Source organism: Paramormyrops kingsleyae, chromosome 20 (assembly GCF_048594095.1).
Source record: "Paramormyrops kingsleyae isolate MSU_618 chromosome 20, PKINGS_0.4, whole genome shotgun sequence".
Taxonomy (NCBI): Eukaryota; Metazoa; Chordata; class Actinopteri; order Osteoglossiformes; family Mormyridae; genus Paramormyrops; species Paramormyrops kingsleyae.
The window spans coordinates 13258279-13281678 of NC_132816.1; the positions used below are offsets into that span (position 1 = coordinate 13258279).

The 23400-nt window shown below is 48.5% G+C and overlaps 1 protein-coding gene across 2 annotated transcripts; it reads right to left on the reverse strand.

Moving 5' to 3' along the window:
- Positions 1–641: 641 nt before the first annotated feature.
- Positions 642–22678, reverse strand: sec31b (SEC31 homolog B, COPII coat complex component). Of its 2 annotated transcripts, XM_072703444.1 has the most exons (27): positions 22005–22132; positions 20476–20558; positions 17540–17663; positions 17057–17252; positions 15748–15843; positions 14928–15068; positions 14691–14833; positions 14480–14579; positions 14228–14389; positions 13904–14056; positions 11840–12070; positions 11094–11168; positions 10905–10985; positions 10583–10688; positions 9918–10096; positions 9213–9339; positions 8772–8917; positions 8506–8682; positions 7814–7975; positions 7543–7735; positions 7077–7448; positions 6034–6072; positions 4996–5054; positions 3699–3824; positions 2797–2916; positions 2632–2703; positions 642–2537 (listed from the first exon to the last, which is right to left on the reverse strand). In XM_072703444.1, exons 2-27 carry the CDS (start codon positions 20552–20554, stop codon positions 2358–2360), a joined length of 3639 nt encoding a protein of 1212 aa, XP_072559545.1. In that variant the 5' UTR covers positions 20555–20558; positions 22005–22132; the 3' UTR covers positions 642–2357. The 2 variants fall into 2 exon arrangements, with proteins under 2 accessions (XP_072559545.1, XP_023663917.1); XM_023808149.2 differs by lacking the exons at positions 6034–6072; positions 22005–22132 and adding an exon at positions 22606–22678.
- Positions 22679–23400: the final 722 nt, after the last annotated feature.

Here is a 23400-nt window from a genome sequence, read left to right on the forward strand (position 1 = left end):
CATGTTGCCTGCATAGGGCTTCCTGTGGTTGTTTTATTCCCAGCCCACCTATTTGGCTCTTTTTAAATGTCCCTGTGCTCCATTTAACAATGAATGGCCAAGCTAATCAGCCCCCTCGGAAATGTGCCGCTATCGCAGAAGCTAATCCGCTCTCCACCTCCTTTAGTGAGCCGTCGCCTTCAAAAGGACTTTGGGAACAGGCTTTGCAAGGATTCACACTGTTCCCTGAATAGAAGTTAGTTCAAGTATTGTGCCGGGACAAGTGGGTTTTATAAACAAATACTTTGCCCGCAACAAACCCACCTGCAAACGTGCCAACAGAAGACTAGCACAAAACCCGGGGCCCTCCAAACGTGATGCGATCTGAAAAGGAGATTAGGCCGCTGCGGGCCGGGGCGACTGCGTCGCTGCAGTGGCGCTTTCCGATTATTGGACGAGGATGCACCTAATTTGCGGCCCATTCATCCTGTGAGTTCAAAGTTAAAATAACGTTTCATATGTCTTCCCTTTAAACGAGATAAACGTGGACAAACGAGATGGATAAAAACGGCGAACTAAAGTACAACGTCTCGTCCGTTCTCTCTCGTTTCGCTGGCCGTTGGCGGTTATATGACGCAAATGAACGAGTCTGAGTGAATAAATACGAATACAGTATTTAATATGAAAAAATGTACAACACATGACAACACAGGCAAAAAAAAAATTATAATAGCCGACCATGTAAATACTTGTGCGAGAAAGGGAGCGCGGCCATTTGAGCAGGACCATGTGCAAACGCACCGATTCAAACGTGGACCTTCTTGAGCTGTAATACTCGTGACACGTTTGCATGCCCACAGCACAGCAGGTGCTGTGTGACCTCACCACTGATGGGTGGGGATGGGGGTCTCAATACTGTGAACCATAAAATACCAATAAGCGCTTCATTAAGATCGAGAAACGCTAGTAATTAAACGAGGGTCGGTTTGAACCAGCAGCGGCCAAATAAGGGAGCACATGCTGAGACGATGCAGCAATGCATTACCCCGCTGGCTTTTTAACTGTCATACAAAACTTCTAATCCCAAGTAATATTCTAATTAGCGTTCAGGCAGAGAGCCAACCAAACGAGAATTTGAAATTACTTTCTTGTTGATGAAATGGGCCAGGCAGCGACGTGACATGAGAACTGGCTTAACGGCTAAAACGCAAATCTCCTCTGCTATTACACTTCCCACTCGTGCAGAACGAAGAGCCCAGATTTGCATGAAATATAACCCGACACATACAGGAAGGCTCACGGTATTGTGTAGGACTTCGTTGAACTCCTGAGCAGACTCATGGTTAAACTGCTTCTAATGATCTGCTAGCGTTGGTGTGATTCTTTAAAAAAAAAAAAAAAAAAAAGTGGAAAAAAAAAATCACACTTTAATCACAGTGCGGTAGTAATAAAAAGACTGAGCTGCACGTGATACTGTTCGTGGAGCAGAAAGATGGAGTGTCGGGTGCGAAAGCCAGAGACCCGTGGTTCAGCACAGCAGCTTCTGTCTGCACAGACAATTGGCAACTGATGATTAAGCTAACAGACGTTAGCATCTATCAAAACAACACTGAAGGCGATAGACTTTGGGGAATTAGCACTGGAGCAAACGAAATAACCCAGGATAATAAAAAATATTTAAACAAAAATTCAGTCAAGCCTGTATTACTCTCCAAGCAGATGACGACAGGAGGCATTTTTGTAAATGTACACATGATGGAGATTAGGTTTGTTTTTTTTTTTCTTTTTTTTAAAAAAATGCCAAGTTAATTTAGTTTATTGGGATTTAATTTGACAATTCCGTGCTGTGGGACATTCCACCATCCAGATCGTAAACACGGAGACCCAGAGGTGAGCGTGCGCCGCACACACCACGCACACTTAATGCTTCCACAAGTTCAGATGGGAACCAGCCAGTGAGGACTAGGCTTCTCAGTGATTTCCCACAATGCCCCTCTCTTCTGTGACCGAGAGGTCACACGATGCATCGATAGTGTCGTTTCCCAGAAATGTTCACCTTCGACATCCTGAAAAAAGACAGTAAGACTTCTCTACACCCTCATCCCACCCCCCCTCCTCCACAAATCCACTAGCAGACAGATCAAACACTTGCCAATGATCAACATGACATTCTTCCTTTCCAGAAAAAAAAAAAAAAAAAAAAAAAAAAAAAAAAAAAAGCCCTTGAACTGCACACGCAACATGTTAGTCATAAAATAACGTCGCGAGTAATATTACGGATCTGCAGCATGTCATCATTTAAAGCACCAAAGCACATTCCAAAAGCGTAGACTTCACGTTTAGAAAGTTTGGGGATCGCTGCCGCGGGGGTGGCAGTCTCAGACGCCCAGCTTGTTGCCGATGGTCATCACCACTTTGAGGATGGGCATGAAGGCGGAGATCTCGCTGAAGTTGCTGCAGCTGACGATCTGCGTATGCACGGCCAGGCCGTGCTGGTAGTTGTGGCTCTCGATGCAGCGGCTCAGCTCGTGGAGGCCGGCGAGGATGCTGGGCGACAGCTGCGGGGGGGAGAGACAGTGTACGGCATTGAGCGCGCTGGCGCCCCCTACTGCCCGGCGCTGAAAAGACGGCTATCGTAGGTAAAACGCTCACCGTGTGCTCCCTCAGCTTGTCATACAGGTACTCCAGTCTCTTTGAGGCGTCGTCGAGTTTCCGTTTCGTTTGCTGTAGGAGAGATCGGGCGACAGAACCGTTAAACTCTGCCTACGCAGGACAGATGAAGGACAGAAACCACCTTCCCACGTGACGCCCACCTACCGGGTCGGCTGCGGCCATCTGGCAGCGCTGCACCAGCCCGTCGAATGTAGTCTTCAGGACCATGTGCTCCGTGGGGATCTCTCGCTGCTCCACCCTCTCAGCTGGGAGCTGCTGCAGGAGCTGTGAGAAATAACGGCAGCCGGAAATCGCAGCTGTTTAACTTCACCTCTCACCTCCTCTCATTCCACCAGGTCTACAAAACTATAACCAACTACAAACATTAAAGACTATTCCTACTTACCAGTCAAAAGTCTAGACACACCTGCTTTTAATGCATTTGTCTATTTCAGCTGTTATATGTTATTTGCCTTATAGTACAAGGCCTCAAGGCAACGCAGTAATACCTATATTGCAATGACCAAGAGAAGTGTTCTACATCTCAACATTTTCTCAGATTTAAAATAGCCCCATCCCCCATTGTGGCGTTCTTTCAGGCAGCTTCCAGATGTAACCACCTATAATGCTTCACCAACAGTCCAGAAGGAGTTTCTGTTCTGGGCACAAGTTGGATTGAAGAGTAAGAGCAAGGTAGCCAACTGATCCCAAACCAGCTCTATAGGGTTTAGGTCGATGATCGTGGAGGTCAGATCATCTGTCACAGTCTTTCATCTCCTTCCTGGTTTCTAGGATAATACTTGCTACATAACCTCGAGGTGAGCTTGGGGTCATTATCTTGTGGAGCAGCAGATTTTAAATAGGGGTGCCCAGACTTTTGACTGGTACTATATTCCTCAAAAGGGCTGACAGTTAAAAAATACCCTTTAAAGAGATTACTCACTGTAAATCTGTTGTTTTTAATAAATAATACACCACAAATGTAGCGTACTTTGTGCTAACAAAGCCTTTGAGTTAGATATCGACAGGATGTTAGTGGGGGCTATGGCATAGCCTCGGCTGAGCACCTGGATGTTTGGCTCCTGGGGGGCCCCTGGAGGTGCCTGGATGTGCTCGTGAGCCTGGGGGGCCTCGGCGTGGAAGCCCATGACCGGGGCCGTGATGGGGGCCGGTGGGGTGTAGTTCTCAGACAGCTGCATGGAGAGAGACAGGTCAGGCTCTCCTCACAGCGCCGGGTGGCAGACATGATGCCGACCACATGACTATGGTCTGTCTGGGCAGGGCAGGGCCGGCCGGCACGGTCAGTTTACAGGACAGGTCCGGCCCAGGGAGAAACACTCATGCAGTAAACGTCTGTAATGCGGCAAGGGTCCATGCAAAATTATTAAACAGAGGAGGAAACAGGAAAGTTGTGTAGTGGAGGTATTCAAAAAAAATACAGCAAAATTAAGTTTACATAGATAGACCAACACTTCATTAATCCCCAGAGAGAGAAAGTTTTGATTTATAAGTAAAGTTTTCAGTCGCTTTTTTAAAACTTAAGTTTTGGATTGAATTTTATTAATTCATGCTGCAATTTGTCATTGCGGAATCTAATTTCACTTCTTCCAGCAGACCGACAGGCTGCACGCTGTGCATGAAACTGAGCGAACGTCCAATCTGTGCAGCCCCCCCCCCCCCCCATACGTGGGAGATGGGCGAGAGCCAGGTGGTCAAGAGTCAGCGGTAGCACATACACCCCCGGCGGTGAGGGCCGCCCCCCCGCTGTAGACCGACATGCCGCAGCCTTAATCCCCTCAATCACCAAACCTATGGGTTCTTCCATCTGTAAAATTAATTTTACAGGAAGGGATATGCTGATAAGTTATCGCGATAAAAACAAAAGGAGGCAAAAAGAAAGCGAAGATGTAAAACAGGGGTCTGGGAATTCCTGGCTAATAGGATTTGTGGCTTAGGCATCCTTGACTTACAATAAGAGCAGGGCGGGATTACTGTGAAGGTACTGCATGGCTCATGTGGGCGCAGGAGTGAAACTCAAAGACATTACTTATGAATAGGTATTTAAATGCGTTTTGGGCTCCGGGGTAACAAGACAGGGGGTAGAGGGGTGGAGGTGGGGGTGCTTATCGAATAAAACTGGAATACAAATCTCTCAATTTACTAGTGACTTCTTTAAAAAATAATCTTTAAAAATGGGCCATTACAGCGCCGATGCCGGAATTCCAAGCGCGTTACTAGGGGATCCCCGGGCCGCGATTCGGCGCTGATGTCCTGTGTCAAAAACGCTTTTGTGTCCCGAGCCGGCGCCGGGGAAGAAAAGGAGCGTGGAGGAGCAGCGTGACTGGGATGTTTGTGCCGGGATACCTTTTTCTTTCTAGGACCTCCTCGCACCGCAGGGGGGTCATTCCAGCCCTCGTGAGAGCCTGCGAAGAGAGCCGGGGGTGGGGCATGGAGGGGAGGGGAGTCGGGGGGGGGGGGGATGGGATGTTAGTGCCCTGACCATAGTCACACAGCTCACATGCAGACACACCAAAGGCCACAGACAGCCAAAGCAGAGTGTGTGTGTGTGTGTGTGTGTGTGCGCATGAGCCACACGCTTCTATAGGCCGTGCACGCCAACGGAGACGGTTAGGTCAGTGGAAAAGGCTGCAATCACTGTAAGTCCGGGTCACCGTTAGCTATGACGAGATAGCGCTTCGAAGTAACCTTGGAAATTGGAGCCCATTGCACGACGAGCTCAGCTGGACGGGGCTATCTTCAGGGTTACAAAGTGTTCAGCGTGTTCTAAAGACTACAGTGATCGGCGCCAAAAAAAACCAAACCACGATTATGGTGCAACAATGACGCAAGCAGGTCCTCAAAAACTGATGTGGGAATTAGCAGGTTTCAAGAGCAAAGCCAGCGGTTTGAGCAACAGGCAAACATCTGAGTCCAATTCCAAGGTACACAGACATGTCATCTACCAACCGATCAGCCCTCATTCCAATTCCCCCTCAGTAAAAACGGACACGGCAGGTCCCGGACAGGAGCCTTAAGGATGTCCCGGGGGTCTCTCACTCAGAATGCTCATGCCATCACATTTCTGAGTTTGCGAGTTTTCAAGATGAAAAGACTAGCGATTTTAGCTACTCACTGAAGTCCTGCCCTGATGCAGACATTGGAATAGAGAGACCACACACACACACACACACACACACACACACACACACACACACAGGCAGTGACTGAACATGAGGTGATCAGTGTGCGTTTCTTTGTTGGCGTCTGGTGTCCGCTCAGTGTTTCCCAACCCTCAGCTGTTACCATTGGACTCATTGCCTTATGCAACGCAAAAAAAAAATGTCCTCCTGCAGCTGACACACAGAGACACACACAGATCTGATCCTAATGCCATCCTATCACCTTCATCATCGCAACGGGAGTCCAGCCATGGAAAGTACCCTGAAAGCCAAACAACAGACATCTGCACAAGAAAGATACACAGTTCAAAGCAGGCAGGTCTCAGCACCCCACCGCAGACTCAATCTACACCTGCCCCACTGAGGTCCTGCTCTCCTAATCTTCTGGGATCATAATACTACCATGTGAATTAATGCTACAGTTTGGGGAAGGGTCTTTTCAAAAATCTACTTGAATGACCAAGGTTACAGCAAAAACAATAGAATACATACGGTGCCAGAAAAAGTCTGGAGACACATACTGATAATCATTTGTTCTTCAACAGGATGACGGGCCTAAGCATTCCTCCAGGTTATGTGGTGCGTATTATGTTGTGAAGCAGGTAAGATGAAGCCGGTCCCTGACCCAAACACTATACAGCTGGATTGGGATGAGTTGGATAGAAAAGTAAGAGCAAAGTAGCCAACTTGTGTCCAGAACTTGCGGAAACTCCTTCAGGCCTGTTGGAGAAGCATTCCAGGTAGCTACATCGGACAGCAGCTTTAAAGAATGCCAAGAGTCTAAAATGCTGTCATCGTGTGAAAATAGAGAGAATTTAGAGAGACTGAACACTTCTCTTGGTTGGTGCAATATTAGATATGCATTGCTTCATTGTCTTGAGGCCTTTTACTATGAATAATATAAAATACAGACAAATGATTTAAAAGTAGGTGTACCCAGACTTGCTGACTGCTATTGTTTTTAATAAAAAAAAAAAACAACCTGAAATAAGAATCTGCGCAGAATGAGCAGTAACACTGTTGAGATCATATATCATACTTGGCAACGAAGTAGCGTTTACATACTGACACAGCCCCTAAGTAGGCTGCACGTTTCCCACAATGCACCACTGCCCAACCCAAACAGCAACCTGCCTGATGGCCACAGTCCCACTGTGCCCCAAACCCCTCAAAATGGTGACCCCTTAAGAGTGGACCCACCCCACTTGTGGCTCGTTTACCCAGGCCGGATGTTACACGCCGCACCCACCGGGGGGGAGCCGTTACCTGTGGGCGGAGGGGGGACGGCCGCGGCGGACAGCTTCACGCCCGGCGCTCCGGGACCCCCCTGCGGGTAGCCGGGGGCCGTGGGCTGGAAAGGGGCGGCTGTGGCTGATGGCGGCGCCGGGCCCTGGCTGTGAGGGATCCCCGGAAAAGGGGGCGCGCCGGGTTGTGCAGTGGTGGCGGGCACAGAGCCGGGCACGAAGGGTGTCTGGGGCATGCAGGGGCTGGGCATGATGGGCATGCCCCCGGGGAGGGATGCTGGGGGCATCACGGGGCCCGAAAGGCTGGCTGCTGGCATAGTGGGCCCGGGGGGGAAGCCGACTGGTCCCATGGGAGGAGCGGACATTGGGGGAAACTGCTGCACTGGGGGAAATCCTGCAAAGGGGGGGGGGGAGGTTAAAATAATAAAAATGGAGAACAGTCTGCTCTATACAAGAGGCTCGCCATGTCGACAGAGCACGGGGGCTACCTGGAGCGCTGGAGGGGTGCAGCGGGTATGGTGGGCGCGGAAGGCCGGGCCCTGAGGTCTGCGAGGTGGGCGCGGCGCCTGGGTAGTACTGATGGTGCCCCCCGTCGGAGGCAGGTACCTGTGGAGTGAACACCGTGGGGGCAGGAGAGAGCCCCGCCTCCCTCTGAGGGGCCACAGCGGTCTGGTACTGGCCCTGTAAGCGACGGTGTACATTACATCCAGCATAAGGGACCCCAGCTGTGCGGAGCACGCGGCCCGTAGGTGGGCTTACCGGCTGCTGCATTCTCGGCACAGCTGGCTGGCCCTTGGACCCTGGCGCCGCACGGGTGCCCCCCCCGACCTGGACCCGGCTGTAAGGGAGGGGTGGCTGCGGGCCCTCGGCCGACTCCCCCTGGGCGTGGAACAGCCTGTCCCTCAGCGTCAGGATGATGGCCTGTCCCAGAGAGACACCTGCCATCAGATGGCCCCACGGCTGCAGACTGCCTGCACTGCATTCCGGGATTTGCTCTGACCCGTCACCACCGATGGCTGACAGAGAGAACGCCGTCCTGAAACCGGCCGTTTCTGGGCCCCTTTTAAGGATCTGATCATATAAAACTTGTCTGGGTGATAAATCTCCCCCGTAGCATTATGGGAATTTACCCGTTGCAAACTAACTGAATCAATTCTTCAACTTTCAGGTATACTCCCTTAGTAATTCATACTAAGGGGCTAATGTTATAAGCCAATGATATGTTTTGAATCAATGACTGACAGGGGAGGGGACACTCCGGAGCCAATCAGCTTTCAGCTCTGACCAGTGCCCCTGTAACTCCGCCCTTGTATATAAGCAGTTCTGTTAGACTGACAGATGATTAAGTTTAAGGCTTAATTTCCCCGTAGAGATTAATAAAGAGAGTTTCCTGACTGAGGCATGAGGCTGGATCATGTGACCTTTGTGCCCCCCTCCCAGCCTGGTCTCACCTGATCTGAGGTGGCTGGCAGGTAGCTCATGGCGGCCCCCAGGCTCCCTTGTGAGGCCAGCAGGCCGGCGTATTGCGTCAGCTTGTCCGCCAGAGCCGGGCTGTGGGCTGCTGCCGCCTCTCCGCTGTGCAGGCGCTCGATTGACTTGCGCAAAATCATGACCTTCTCCACCAGGTCCTGCGCACAGCAAACGGGCGACTGGGGTCAGGGCCTCGTACAGAGACGCGCGCGCGCACACACACACACACACACACACACACACACACCTCCAGGGCCAAGGGCGACGGGCAGTCTCTCTGATGAGACCAGCACTCCACCAGCTTCTCCACATTCCCTGAGCAGATGTAGCACAGACAGGCTTGCAGGCAGCGCTTCTCCGTGCCCTCATGCTCCAGACGCACCCCGAGGGTGTCTGGGGGGCGGGGGGTGTAAGAGAAAATGCATGTTAGACAACAGAGTCTTTAGCGGTGGCCCAAGTGCTGAGCCGATGGTATAAAGTAGGGGGAGGGGGGATGGGGGGGTTGGTTAATTTCCAAAAAATAAACTATGTATTTTCAATTTTTTATAACTCCTCATGATCACACCCCACCCATAAACCGACCTACAGACATCAAAAGGGGGGGATCTCTTCATTTAAAGGACGCACCCCTCCCCAGGCACATGGCAAGCCCCCCCCCCCCCCCCCCCCCCAACGGCACGGGCCTCACCGCAGAGCCCCGCGAACTCCTCTGGCCGCGCGTACGTCAGCAGGGCGGCCAGGGCCTCCTTCCAGCTGTCCAGGTGGCAGGCCTGCACGATGGCCCCCCAGTTCTGGTTCACCACCGAGGAAATCAGCTGCGAAAGGAGCGGGGAAACACGGACAGGTGAGGGCGGGCCAGGCCGGAGCGATAAGAGCCCGGCCTCGGATTATCGGAATACCACTGCCGATAAAGAGGGAAGCATGCAGCTGGTACACAAGTAAGAAAAAGAACGGAAACATTTTATGCACAATTAAGAGCAACATAATACAAACTAACAAGAATTTCTTCTGTTCTCCAAAAAGTTACTTATATCTCGCTGGATGGCAAGATGAACACAGCTTCTGTTCCCTAACCTCTCCTCAGGGGCACCTCAGCCATTCCATATTCTCCTTAAATCTCACCACCAGCTCCAATAATAAATTAACTTAAATACTTCAATGAGGTGCTGAGTAGCCAAACAAGGTTGGGTAATGTGTCAAAAAATACTTGGATGGTTACTTCAAATACTGAGATGATTTTAGAGGAGGTTTTGAAATGGCTCTGGAAACACACTTCAACAGACCAACTCATAGTTTTATGCCAACATGAAGATGATTTAAACATTTTCTCTGACTGACCAAGACTTTTGCACTTTTTGTATATCGTGCATGACCAGGTGGGGGCGCTGCTCACCACGGAGACGCTGCTCTTCTGTTTGTCGAGGTAGCGCTGTTGCGTCTTCTTCAGCAGCTCCTCTCCACCGCTGATGGACAGCAGGATGGCCTCGGCGTAGCGCCCGTCGCTCAGGCACAGGTCCACGGCCCCCTCGAAGTTCCCCACGAGAAGCGCCTGGCTGATTAGTCCGTCGGTGTCTTCGGCACGGGGAGACGAATGGTATTAGAGGGAGCACAGCACCCTCTGCAGGACAGACCCTCCACTGCATGGCATACAGAGTCGCCCCCTGCTTATTGCTCTGAATAAACCCCCATCCTTATTGCTTTCCGAGCAGGCACATCGATGAACAGCTACGCACAGCTGTGGGTCCTTGGCCAAAATGGTGGCGGGGATATTATACATGCTTTTACCAATCATTGCAAGGACAAACATCTAAACCAGGGTTATTCAAAGCACGGTCCTCGAGGTCCGAGCACTGCTGGTTTTCCAGCCTTCCTTTACCCGTCAGTCAGGTGTGAAGCCTCTGACCAATCAGAATCAGTAATTATTAAACAACTACCTGGGAGAACTGAAAACAAGGCCTGGATTCGGAATCGAGGTCCAGATTTGAAGAACCCTGATCTAAACTATTCGACAGCATTTATTACTGGTGGTAGCTAAGCAATGGATTGCGCGTTTGTTACCGGAGGAGACAGGGATGTGCAAGGTTGGCTTGCTCTTGGGCAGGTGGCTGAAGAAGTCGGATGACGGGGAAGAGTTCAGGGTGTCGGCACTTGATTCGTCTAGCCTCTGAAAAACAAAAAGGGTGGACAGGAGCATTTGATACCGTCTGCTGGAAGATCACATACGCGTACAACGCGTACAGGAATAATAGGTATAGTTACCACCTTTAACTTGAGTCGAATCAAAAACCTCACATATAAAAAAAGTTTTGTGCTGGACAGTAGAAGCGCCACACTATGTCCTGTATCCTTCACCCCGAGCTGGACTGACTGCCGCACAAACCTGGGCAGAGAGCAGCTTCTCCGTCAGGTCGCCAGCGTCGATGCCATCCGGCTGGGCGTTCTTCCCCAGGCTGCTGCCGATCTGAGACGGGAAAGAAGGAAGGCAGATGGGAGCGAAGCAGGCATGACGTGTGAGAGGGACACACAAGGCGGCAGCTTCACAGCTTCAGGGCCAACGTCACTCGTATACCTTTTTATCGAGCTCCTCCTTGCTGAAGCCTAAAAGTCTAAGGAACTTGACACGGGCGTCCTCTTCAAAGTTGACCTGCGGTTAGAGGAAGAACAGCGCGAGAGATGAAGTTCAGCATGGAATCTGAATGCTCTCCAGACTTCCCACGGGTTCCTCCTACAGACCAAAGATGTGCCTATGCAAACTGGTGTGGAACTCTGTGCCCTGTGATGGATTGGAGTTCCGGCCAGAATTCCCTGCCAGAATTCCTAGGCAACCTTGAACTGGATGAGCAGATGGATGGATTCCTTGGATTCTACCATGTACACGCAGCAAATCCTAGTGGTCGGGAATGAGGGGTAGTGCATTGCTCAGGAGGGAGGGATCAGTTCCCATATCCGGAAGGTCATGGACTCAAATCCTCTGGCAATCAGAGTACTCTTATCACCATTGGGCCCTTGAGCGAGACCCTTAACCTTAACAGCGATGGTTTGACACCCCCACCCCCCCCCATCCCCCAAAACAAAAAAAAACTTGGACAGAAGTATCTACTAATATATAAATGTCAGAAAGGCAGTTTTCCATAACAGACTAAGGACACCTCCTTCAGAGAAAATAGGAGATTAACAGTCGAAAGTATTCATTTTGTCATTCAGTTTTAAATATTCTCAGATCATCGACTCATAGAAATAAAGCTCATGGCTGCCATTCATTCAACTTCTTCTGGGCGAATTGGCACCATCCAAGAATGGACAGATGGCCCTCACCTTGAGGAACCTCCAGATGTCCTGCTCGGATTCGGAGGACGAGTTATGGATCTTGGCCTGGCAATAGCTGGAGAAGGTTCCAGACTGGAGAGCTGCCTGCAGCTCCTTGGAGCGCTGGAGAAACTCCGTCTCCGTGGTGACCTGACTGACAAACACCTGCCTGGGGATTGGCTGAGAGCCCGGCTGCTGAGAAGGCTTGGGGCTCTCGAAGGTGACAAGCTTCCCACCAAACTAAGAGGAGGAAAAATAATGCATTTAAAATGATACAATTCATATTAGCATCCGTTTAAATAAAACCACATATTAGGCAGAATCCTGGAGGCCTATCTTCCATTTCCAAACACGCACTTTGCGTAAATATTTATATTGCTTTTCAGGTTCGACTAAGGCCACACTACTATTGTGAAGGCAACTATATTTAACTGAATGTTGTTAAGCAAGTACATGAACAACTGAACACTAAATAATATCACCTGTAATATCATGCTATATTCTTACAGAATTTTTTTGCACAGACTTCTGGGTAATGTTTCCTGATGGCACAGAACATTGACAGGACAAGTGGGCCGGTGGTCGATGTGACATAATCAAATGTAAATTAGCAAAGAGTGCTGCACAAACACACGACCGCAGTCAGACACCGGGTGTTTCTCAATACCAAGAACAAACAGATCATACTTGTGGTCTTGGCAAGACTGGGCGAAACTGGACCCAGCTGTTCGTTATTTATACGGACGTTTTTTTTCACCAACAATTTGTTAAACTGGTTAGTAGTACACCTGAAATATTAATGAGATACGTTTTGAGACACCCAGAAGTAACCTGTATAAACCTGGCGTATCTTCATGTTTATTAAATTAGGTTAGTGGAGCACACCACATAATACTGTTTTGGTATACCGTGGTTTGGTATACTTCAGTCTGATATGCACTGTAGCAGAGCACACCACATAATACTGTTTTGGTATACTTCAGTCTGATATGCACTGTAGCAGAGCACACCACATAATACTGTTTTGGTATACTTCAGTCTGATATGCACTGTAGCAGAGCACACCACATAATACTCTTGATATACTGTGGTTTGGTATACTTCAGTCTGATATGCACTGCAGCAGAGCACACCACATAATACTGTTTTGGTATACTTCAGTCTGATATGCACTGTAGCAGAGCACACCACATAATGCTCTTTTGGTATACTGTAGTTTGGTATACTTCAGTCTGATATGCACTGCAGCAGAGCACACCACATAATGCTCTTTTGGTATACTGTAGTTTGGTATACTTCAGTCTGATATGCACTGTAGCGGAGCACACCACATAATACTCTTTTGATATACTGTGGTTTGGTATACTTGGTGCGATATGCGCTGCAGCAGAGCCCACCACATAATACTCTTGGTATACTGTGGTTTGGTATACTTCAGTGCGATATGGTCTTTTGGTATACTGTGGTTTGGTATACGTCAGTCTGATATGCACTGTAGCGGAGCACACCACATAATACTCTTTTGATATACTGTGGTTTGGTATACTTGGTGCGATATGCGCTGCAGCAGAGCCCACCACATAATACTCTTGGTATACTGTGGTTTGGTATACTTCAGTGCGATATGCACTGGAGAGGTGGTGAAGAAAGGAACAGCTCAGCAGCCACAGCATCTTTTAAAAGAGGAGATCTTGTGGATAAACAAGGTAAAAAGATGCTGCTAGTGTGGCGGCACTTTCTGAGGTTTAAAGTTGACATTTATTAAACATGAGGATATGCCAAATTTGTACTGATTACTAACTTTTGGGCATCATAAAAAGCCTCATTAATATTTCAGGGACACTACTAATCTGCTTACTAAATTGTCGACGTAAATAAATGTCCATATTGTACCGAAAAGCTGGCGCCCAGACAAAAGCTTCAAAGTTATTTCAATGTGATATGGCCCGGCTCTAACTGGAACTGGTCTTCGGCAATGGAAGATGACGTGTAACAGGTATGCAAGAACATAAGTACGGTCAAGTCTGCGTATTGAGAAACACCCACAGTATCGTAACAGGGAAGGACACTCACAGCAAAGGAGGCCCCCACCGGCCTGCGCACCCACTTGGGGGGCTTCTTCAGAGGTGGGATCACTGTGGGCAGGGCCACGGGCTGTGGCACTTGCAGGGGAGGGAGAGACTGTCCCGTCCCAAAGGGATCCATGGCGTCGAATGAAGAGGAGATCTAGTTATGACAGACAGAACTTCAAAGTCATGGACCTTAGGCTGGATGAAGCTACGTCAGCTGAAGCAAATAGTCAAGCTTAAAAAAGCAAAATCACTCTGAAATACTACAATAACAAACTGCCAGACTAGTAACCCGTATTATCAATAAGGAGAAGAGTGTAGGCTGGACCTTGTCCACACTGTGCTGCTGTTGGGCCTCCAGGCTTCCCCCCATCACCGAATAGACGGTCACGCGTCCGTCGAAGGACGCCGCCGACAGCAGGGCCGGGTTCCTGGGACACCACTGGATGTCGAAGCACCACTGGTTGGACGTCAGCAGCTCGTAAATGACCTGCAGTGGGAAATGCCGGTGGAGTGTCACGTCAGGGATGTGATAAATGGCACCCCCTTGTGGTAAGAGGAAGAAAGAATGGCCGCTCACCTCCCCGGTGCCGGGGTTCCAGCACAAGATGCGATTGTCCTTCCCACTGCTCAGGAGCAGCTCAGAGTCCGCCTGGCTCCAGGACATGGACAAGACGCCCCTATAGGAGAAAAACCTAGTCAGGTGCTGGGATGAGTGGCCATAAGGCAGGGGGGGGTGGTGATCCAACACTGCAGGGGGGGGTAATTGCAGAGCGACCGTCCATCCCCACCTCGTGTGATTCTCCAGGACTTTAAGAGGCGACGTGGCGAACCGCAGGTCCCACATCTGGATGACGGGCAGCCGGTCGTCCTCAGAGGCCAGGACTAGCTGGGTGGCCACATCTGGATGCCACAGCATGCCGGAGCAGTGCATCTGCGCGTACGAACGACACGAGCTTCACTCGCAATCCAGCACGCCAGACCGGCCTCTCGGCCGGCGCGCGATCCGCCCAGGCGCCCCGACTCACCCGGTTACTGTGATCGCTGATTTTAATGATGGGCTCGTTCTTGCGCAGGTCCCACACGACCGCCTTGCCGCTGGGGTTGGCGGAGGCCAGGATGTGCTGCACCTGTCTATTCCACGCCACCACGCTGATGTCTTCCAGCGGCTGCACAGATACACAGAGGAAGCCTTCAGCGTTTCTTACAAGGCAACTGGAGAAAATCACAAATCTGCTGAATACTTTCCACCCTAATCAGTTGAAAGGACCATCCTGATTGTGCTAACGAGTTCACCCAAGACTCAATAAATAATTACAAATCTACACAAACTTTTATATACAGTATATATATATTTTTTACTTGCAGAAATTCTAGCACAGACTGTAGCCAATTTTAGCCATGTGATTAAGACAACAATCTTGGGTCACTCTTAAGCACACCATTGTAATACTGAGACGATGTATGTCCCATGTGTCTTATGAGAGGTTAATTTCAATCCCAAAAAACCACACCAATAAGGCACCGTGCACTGACTACACACAATAAACCACACTCCCAGATGGCAGAGCAGTTTCACTCTTACCTCACAGAGCTATAAAGTAAAGAAAAAGAAAAGTCTTTTTTAATGGAAAAAAAACCTGAAAGCAACTACCAAATGAAAGCAAATCCTTGGTCACTGCAATTGGAAGAGTAATCAAACTAATAAAACTTATGAACATCCACGATGCGAAATTTCCTGCTGTGACAGATTACCCATAATTTCCAAGTGAAGCCCCTTGTGAAGGACAGTCTAGTTCTTCATATTCAAATGCTTCTGTGCATGACGTCTGAAGTTTAGCCAGTTACCTGAGACTTTGTTCCAGGGGTCATTGGGTTGCTGAAATTATTCAGATCCCAGATGTATATCTCCGAGTCATTTGCCCCGGATGCTAAGAGATTACTCTGGAACAGAAAACATTAAAAACGTTATTTGAAAAAGGTATTCAACAAAGCAGTGAGACTAAGACACAAGATTTGAATTCAAGTTATTTACATTTTATCGATATGCACAATATTGCCAAAAGTATTGGGACACCCCTCCAAATCATTGAAGTTAGGTGTTCCAATCACTTCCATAAGCACAGGTCTATAAAATCAAGCATCTAGGCATGCAGACTGCTTCTACAAACATTTGTGAGGAATGGGTCGCTCCCAAGAGATCAGTCTATCCAAACATGGTACCGTGATAGGATTCCACCTGTGCAATAAGTCCATTCGTGAAACTTCCTTGCTGCTAAATATTCCACGGTCAACTGTTAGTGATATTATAACAAAGTGGAATCAATTGGAAACAACAGCAACTCAGCCACGGGTTGGGCTTGGCCCCTTAGTTTTAGTGAAAGAAACTCTTAATGCTACAGAATTCAAAGCCATTTTGGACAATTTCATGCTCCCAACTTTGTGGGAACAGTTTGGGGATGGCCCCTTCCTGTTCCAACATGACTGCGCACCAGTGCACAAATCAAGGTCCATAAAGGCATGGATGAGCGAGTTTGGTGTGGAGGAACTTGACTGGCTTGCACAGAGCCCTGACCTCAACCCGTTAGAACACTTTTGGAATGTTTTAGAGTTGAGACTGCGAGCCAGGCCTTCTCGTCCAACATCAGTGCCTGACCTTACAAATGCTCTCCTGGAAGAATGGTCAAAAATTCCCATAAACACAGTCCTAAACCTTTTGGACAGCCTTCGCAGAAGAGTTGAATCTGTTATAGCTGCAAAGGGTGGGCCAACCCCATATTAACTCCTATGTATTAAGAATGGGATGTCATTAAAATTTGTGTGTGTGTAAAGGCAGGTGGCCCAGTACTTTTGGCAATATAGTGTAATAGCTGTTTTCCAAAGTGATATATTTCCTTTTTTGATAAAGCAGGGTCAGACATTTCCTTTAGCAGTCAGAGGTTAAGGGCCTTGCTCAAGGGCTCAATGGTGAAATCACTCTGCTGACTCTGGGATTTGAATCCGTGACCTTCCAATCACAGGCACCGTAACCCACTAAGCCCTGCCCCCAAAAGCCCCAAGTTACCGTTCGACAAAAAGGCCTGTGCTTCCCGATTTTATCCAAAACCCAGTGGACACCAATTTGGAGCCATTAGCTATTGCCACTACTCTGAATTACCTGGAAAGGGTTGAAGTCGAGCGCTCGCACCGGGCCAGTGTGTTTGCACGACTCTCCCACAACAGCCGTCTCGCCGGAGGCCAGGATTTCCTCTGGGCTATACAGGGTGAGCGCGCCACTTTCACTGCCTCCAACGAGCCTCCCTGACGAGCCCTCAGTTCCCATTCCGTAATTCACCCAGATAAGGCTGTGGAACCTGAAAAAAAGCAGGTACCGGCTCGAGTTAGCATACTCACCCTAAGCGCTAAACAGTCTTTGATGCATGCTGAGCATGTTACAACATATTATTCTACACAAAGAGTTTAATATGCTGGCATTCTGCATTATCCTTTGCACTAGTCAAGTCATTCAGGCAGAACGCAAGCTTTAGAATAAGCTCCGAATGATCCAGCATTATCAGCAGAGCCTGAGGGGGCTGACAGAGAAACTAGGGGTGGTGGGGGGGGGGGGGGGGGGTGTCCTGCCTGTGTGCATCTCGCACACCTGTTAGTGGTGGAAAGGGACCCCCTCAGCTTCATCTCCTGGGAAGGATCGGCAAAATCCATCTCGAAGATCTCCAGGGCGGCGCTTGTGCTGAACGACGCGTCCAGCTGCTGGGCAGATGTACCTGTTCACAGAAACACGATGCATCTGTTCATAATTCAGCTGCTATTACAGCGATCAGCTTTTTGGAACGTGATCAAAGCAGGGCCACCGAGGAAAGCTCGGCACTCGGCTCGTAAGACTGGTAGATGATCAGTGTGGAGCTAATGAGGAAGGCTCGGCACTCGGCTCGCAATACTGGGACGTGATCAATGCAGGATCACCAAGGCAGGCTTGGGGCTAGAGATGCACTGATGGACCGGCCAGGAACCGGAATCGGCCGATTTTCAGCGTGCTTAGGCCGGACAGGAGACTGGTTGGTCAGTCTCACGTATTTCCCATACCGAACCGGCCCTATTTTACGCATGCACAACACATCATACACACAGCGATGCAGGCAATAGCCTCACAGTCGTGTGCACACTCACAGCCATACGTTGTTGGCGTGGAAGTTCTTCACTGTGAGCGAAAATGACACAAAGCTTGCAATTTATAATATATGTAAAGCGAAAGTAAAACGTGGGGGAACGACCATGAAAACGTGGAGAAACATTAGAAGTAAACTTTAAACTGATTATTAAACATATACTAGATAATCTTGAAAAGGAATAATCATTAAAATGGCAAAGCAAGCTAACGTTTTTTTTTTCCTATGACGGAGTAACAATTTTTTAGCGAAACTTTAACCCCCTTGTGCTTTAATGTCCCTACAATATGAAGCTATATAAATATTGCTATAAGCAATAAAAAGCCTGATCTTAACTAACTGGCTGGCGATATAAGAATTACATGTGCATGACATGCAATGTTATATTATTAATATTACTCCAGCACCCATTACTATAGGGAAGAGAATAGTATCACTATTATTTGGAGGTTTTTTACTCTGTAGACTTTTTTAATTTTAAGACAAGTAAAAAAAAAAAAAAAAAAGAGGAAAAAGTTCAATGTCATGTCATGTGGTGAATTTAAACATGCTACAAGACCATGTAACTAACTGGCATTTGTCTTATTTAAATCTATTGCACCTGCTATTGTTTGGTTAAGTTAAATAAGTCAGATAAAGTTGGGAGCTCATTTTCAGTTAATTGTTATTTGTACCTCTTTCCAGTCACAGAGCATGTTTATTTTGAGACTTAAGTAAGAGAAGATCCTGTAACTTAGTGCAGTTTGCAGGAAACTGTAAAGTTGAACAAATCCTTTTATTAGAAAGGAAATCAGAATCGGCAGGTCACACTTACAAAAAAAAAACTGGAAATTAGAATTGGTCGAGTAAATTGCAATATGTATATTTCTACAGGGTGCTTGGGTCATAACATTGGTATGTGATCAGTGCAGGGACACCGAGGAAGGCTCGGCGCTCGGCTCGTAATACTGGTATGTTGTCAGTGCAGGGACACCGAGGGAGGCTCGGCGCTCGGCTCGTGATACTGGTATGTTGTCAGTGCAGGGACACCGAGGGAGGCTCGGCGCTCGGCTCGTGATACTGGTATGTTGTCAGTGCAGGGACACCGAGGGAGGCTCGGCGCTCGGCTCGTGATACTGGTATGTTGTCAGTGCAGGGACACCGAGGGAGGCTCGGCGCTCGGCTCGTGATACTGGTATGTTGTCAGTGCAGGGACACCGAGGGAGGCTCGGCGCTCGGCTCGTGATACTGGTATGTTGTCAGTGCAGGGACACCGAGGGAGGCTCGGCGCTCGGCTCGTGATACTGGTATGTTGTCAGTGCAGGGACACCGAGGGAGGCTCGGCGCTCGGCTCGTGATACTGGTATGTTGTCAGTGCAGGGACACCGAGGGAGGCTCGGCGCTCGGCTCGTGATACTGGTATGTTGTCAATGCAGGGACACTGAGGGAGGCTCGGCGCTCGGCTCGTGATACTGGTATGTTGTCAATGCAGGGACACTGAGGGAGGCTCGGCGCTCGGCTCGTGATACTGGTATGTTGTCAGTGCAGGGACACCGAGGGAGGCTCGGCGCTCGGCTCGTGATACTGGTATGTTGTCAATGCAGGGACACTGAGGGAGGCTCGGCGCTCGGCTCGTGATACTGGTATGTTGTCAGTGCAGGGACACCGAGGGAGGCTCGGCGCTCGGCTCGTGATACTGGTATGTTGTCAATGCAGGGACACTGAGGGAGGCTCGGCGCTCGGCTCGTGATACTGGTATGTTGTCAATGCAGGGACACTGAGGGAGGCTCGGCGCTCGGCTCGTGATACTGGTATGTTGTCAATGCAGGGACACCGAGGGAGGCTCGGCGCTCGGCTCGTGATACTGGTATGTTGTCAATGCAGGGACACTGAGGGAGGCTCGGCGCTCGGCTCGTGATACTGGTATGTTGTCAATGCAGGGACACCGAGGGAGGCTCGGCGCTCGGCTCGTGATACTGGTATGTTGTCAATGCAGGGACACTGAGGGAGGCTCGGCGCTCGGCTCGTGATACTGGTATGTTGTCAATGCAGGGACACCGAGGGAGGCTCGGCGCTCGGCTCGTGATACTGGTATGTTGTCAATGCAGGGACACCGAGGGAGGCTCGGCGCGCGGCTCGTGATACTGGTATGTTGTCAATGCAGGGACACTGAGGGAGGCTCGGCGCTCGGCTCGTGATACTGGTATGTTGTCAATGCAGGGACACCGAGGGAGGCTCGGCGCTCGGCTCGTGATACTGGTATGTTGTCAATGCAGGGACACTGAGGGAGGCTCGGCGCTCGGCTCGTGATACTGGTATGTTGTCAGTGCAGGGACACTGAGGGAGGCTCGGCGCTCGGCTCGTGATACTGGTATGTTGTCAATGCAGGGACACTGAGGGAGGCTCGGCGCTCGGCTCGTAATACTGATACCTGTTGCCAAGTACACAGGATGGTGTGCTGCGGGGCTCCATGCCTGGTGCGCCGTCCTCAGGATCTCTTTCACCCTCATCGTCCTGCAGTGGTAAAAAAAAAAAATAAAATCTGATAATATTTTAATGTGGCTTGAGAAGTCTATACATCATCAAAACTTTTCTCCTAGACAGGGTTGGTAGCCTGAAGGCAAGAATGGGCTAAACACAAGAAGGGACACCAGTCTATAGCAGGGCACACAGAGGAATACAGACAGAGAACATGCAAACTCCACACACACAGACTGGAGCAGGGGCTCACGGTCTTCAAGGTCCGAGGCCTGCTGATTTTCCTGCCTTCCTTTACCTGAGAGCCAATTGTGAAGCCTCTGACCAATCAGAATCAGTCATTAATAAACTAACGACCTGGGAGAACTGAAAACAAGGCCTGGATTTGGAATCAAGGTCCAGATTTGAAGAGCCCTGGACCAGAGCAGGGGTGGTAATCCTGTTCCACGGAGGGCTAGTGTGGGTGTAGGTTTTAGGGATGACCTCAATCAGCCATAAAACAGTAGATCCATGGATCAGGCTCCCCACCCCTGGACTAGAGGCAAGATTCTAACCCCCCACTCTCCTATTTTTAGAACATTTTTGTAAATAAAAATTATTTCATTCTATCCACCCACCCATCTTCCAATAACAGCAACTAATAAGTGAAGACCGAAGAATTTAAAATTACATTAGCTGTGATGCAGGCAATGAAAATAAATAAAGACTATTCATTTTAACAAATTACAGCAGTATGTAGTGTATAAGTACCACAAACGGCTGAACATGTCTAGAGGGAATCAGTGACACAGGTTTATAATCCCTAAAGGTAAAGAAACAGCTTAGTCTGCAACATGGATACAGAACTCTGTCTTCACCAGAGACCAGCTGTAATGGTCAGCTGGCTAAGAAATAAGACGCAATAAAAATGCTGTTTATAGAGCATACTTTCTTCAGCTTTAAGGTACTCAAGTCTCATTATTTACTCAATATTTTGAAGCGGGTCATTCAAAACGAAACATCAACATAGGCGTGTGCTTCACACGTATTTGGGACCGGAGTGATCTACCGCTTCATAATATCTGTGATAAGTGTAGAATACAATGACGTCACACATCTTTCATCCTTTTATTCAGCGTCTAAACAGCTTCACGTGGCTCTCTTCTCACACCAATACGCTCGTTAAAACCCACCCTTACCTGATCAGCTAACTCATGTAGCCAGTTTCCGTCTACCCCCCGCCCCCAGAAACTTATTCAATACATTTCACTGAAATGAATAATCATCACAGTATGGAAACTGGCTTAAAACCCTCACTAGCAACGTTTAAAAGTCTCCTGGAAACTTCCCGAGGACAGGCTGACAGGCCTTCTAGCCCCCACGTCACAACGCAGACACCTTTCCCACAGCTACACTCTTCCTAATAACCACCAGCTACCAACAGGCAGATACTTTTAGACAAAAGTCGCACTACAGTGAGCCTCTTTTCCAGTAAATACTTACAGTGTCGCTGGAGTGTGCCCGCTCGCAATTCGGCCTGTCTGTATAATTTGTAGCCAGCCTGTACCACCCCGGCACTCCCAATCGTAGCGTTCAGACGTGTAGTCTTTTTTCCACTACGGTGGCCCGGAAGGAAGAATGAACCGCGCGTTTCTAAAAGTTAAGCCTAAGCGGATATAAGGGAGGGCACTTTGAATGCTCAATAACGCAATATTAAATCTAATAAAAACAGTTCTAACTTACCTTTATATCCGTTTCAGCTTTCAGTTCGGGGATTCAAATTATTCAAACCAATGTGTTTTAAAATACAATTTACATTTACTACAAAATTCTGCAAAGTACTTCAGATTAAAATTCCTGGCCATTCATCACATCCTACATTTCTTTTTAATCGTTTAATTGTTTTTTTTTTTTTTAATAACCAAGATCTTTTTCACTGGTGGTGCAACTGCTTGCCTCATGAATATAGATTTTTAATCAGTGTGCTTCAGTACCATTGTTTCATACAACATTTTGAAGCATTTAAGCATTGAGAGCAATTAAGTAAATACTATAATTAAATACTATTATGTAGTTAAGTGGAGCAGTGAAAGCAGACTCTTACATATGTATCCGTCCATAGCTCAACTGTTTATCCAGAGAGTCTGTGAAAGTCTGGAGCCTATCCCAGGCAGCACAGGAAATAAACCAGGAAAACCCAGGAAGGGATGCCAGTCGATTACCGAAAAAAGCTTCATGAACCATTTGCTGTATTTTTTTTACCCCAATAGATGGCACTGTTGGTTTGCTTTGGGACATGCTTTGAGCCCTTTTTGAACAGAGAGCGCCATCCAGTGGGGCGAGAAAATACAGCAAGTGGTTCATGAATTTTCATTTGACCATCACTGCACAATGGGCAATCCAAAGATACCAACACACTTTTTTTTTTCTTCTACGAGTCTGGGGACTGTGGGGAGATCTTGCGCACCCCACATGCACCCCTGCCATGCAGATGTGAAGCAGCAGTGCTATTTACTGAGTCACAGTCGCACTCTATCACATTACAGTGACATTTTCAAATTTGGACAAGGATATTAAAGCCAATATTTTATTTCAGATTAAACCACTAAGCATTCCTAAGATTTCATATTTAAACTTACTCCAGAACTTTAGGGCCGGTGTGTGTGCAGGTTTTTGGGGTAACCTTTAGGTGAGCTGTTCAAACCCAGGTGTGAGGAGGACTCAGCCAATCAGTCCTCTAATTAGTAAAATAATTTGGGAGCTGCAGCGAAAACCCACACACACAGCGGCCCTTTGCAGATAAGACTGACCATCACTGATTTATACTATTTTGTTGTGGCATCACATCTAGTTTCATAGAAGACTATTTACTTAAAGTTGTTACAGAACATTTTACTGG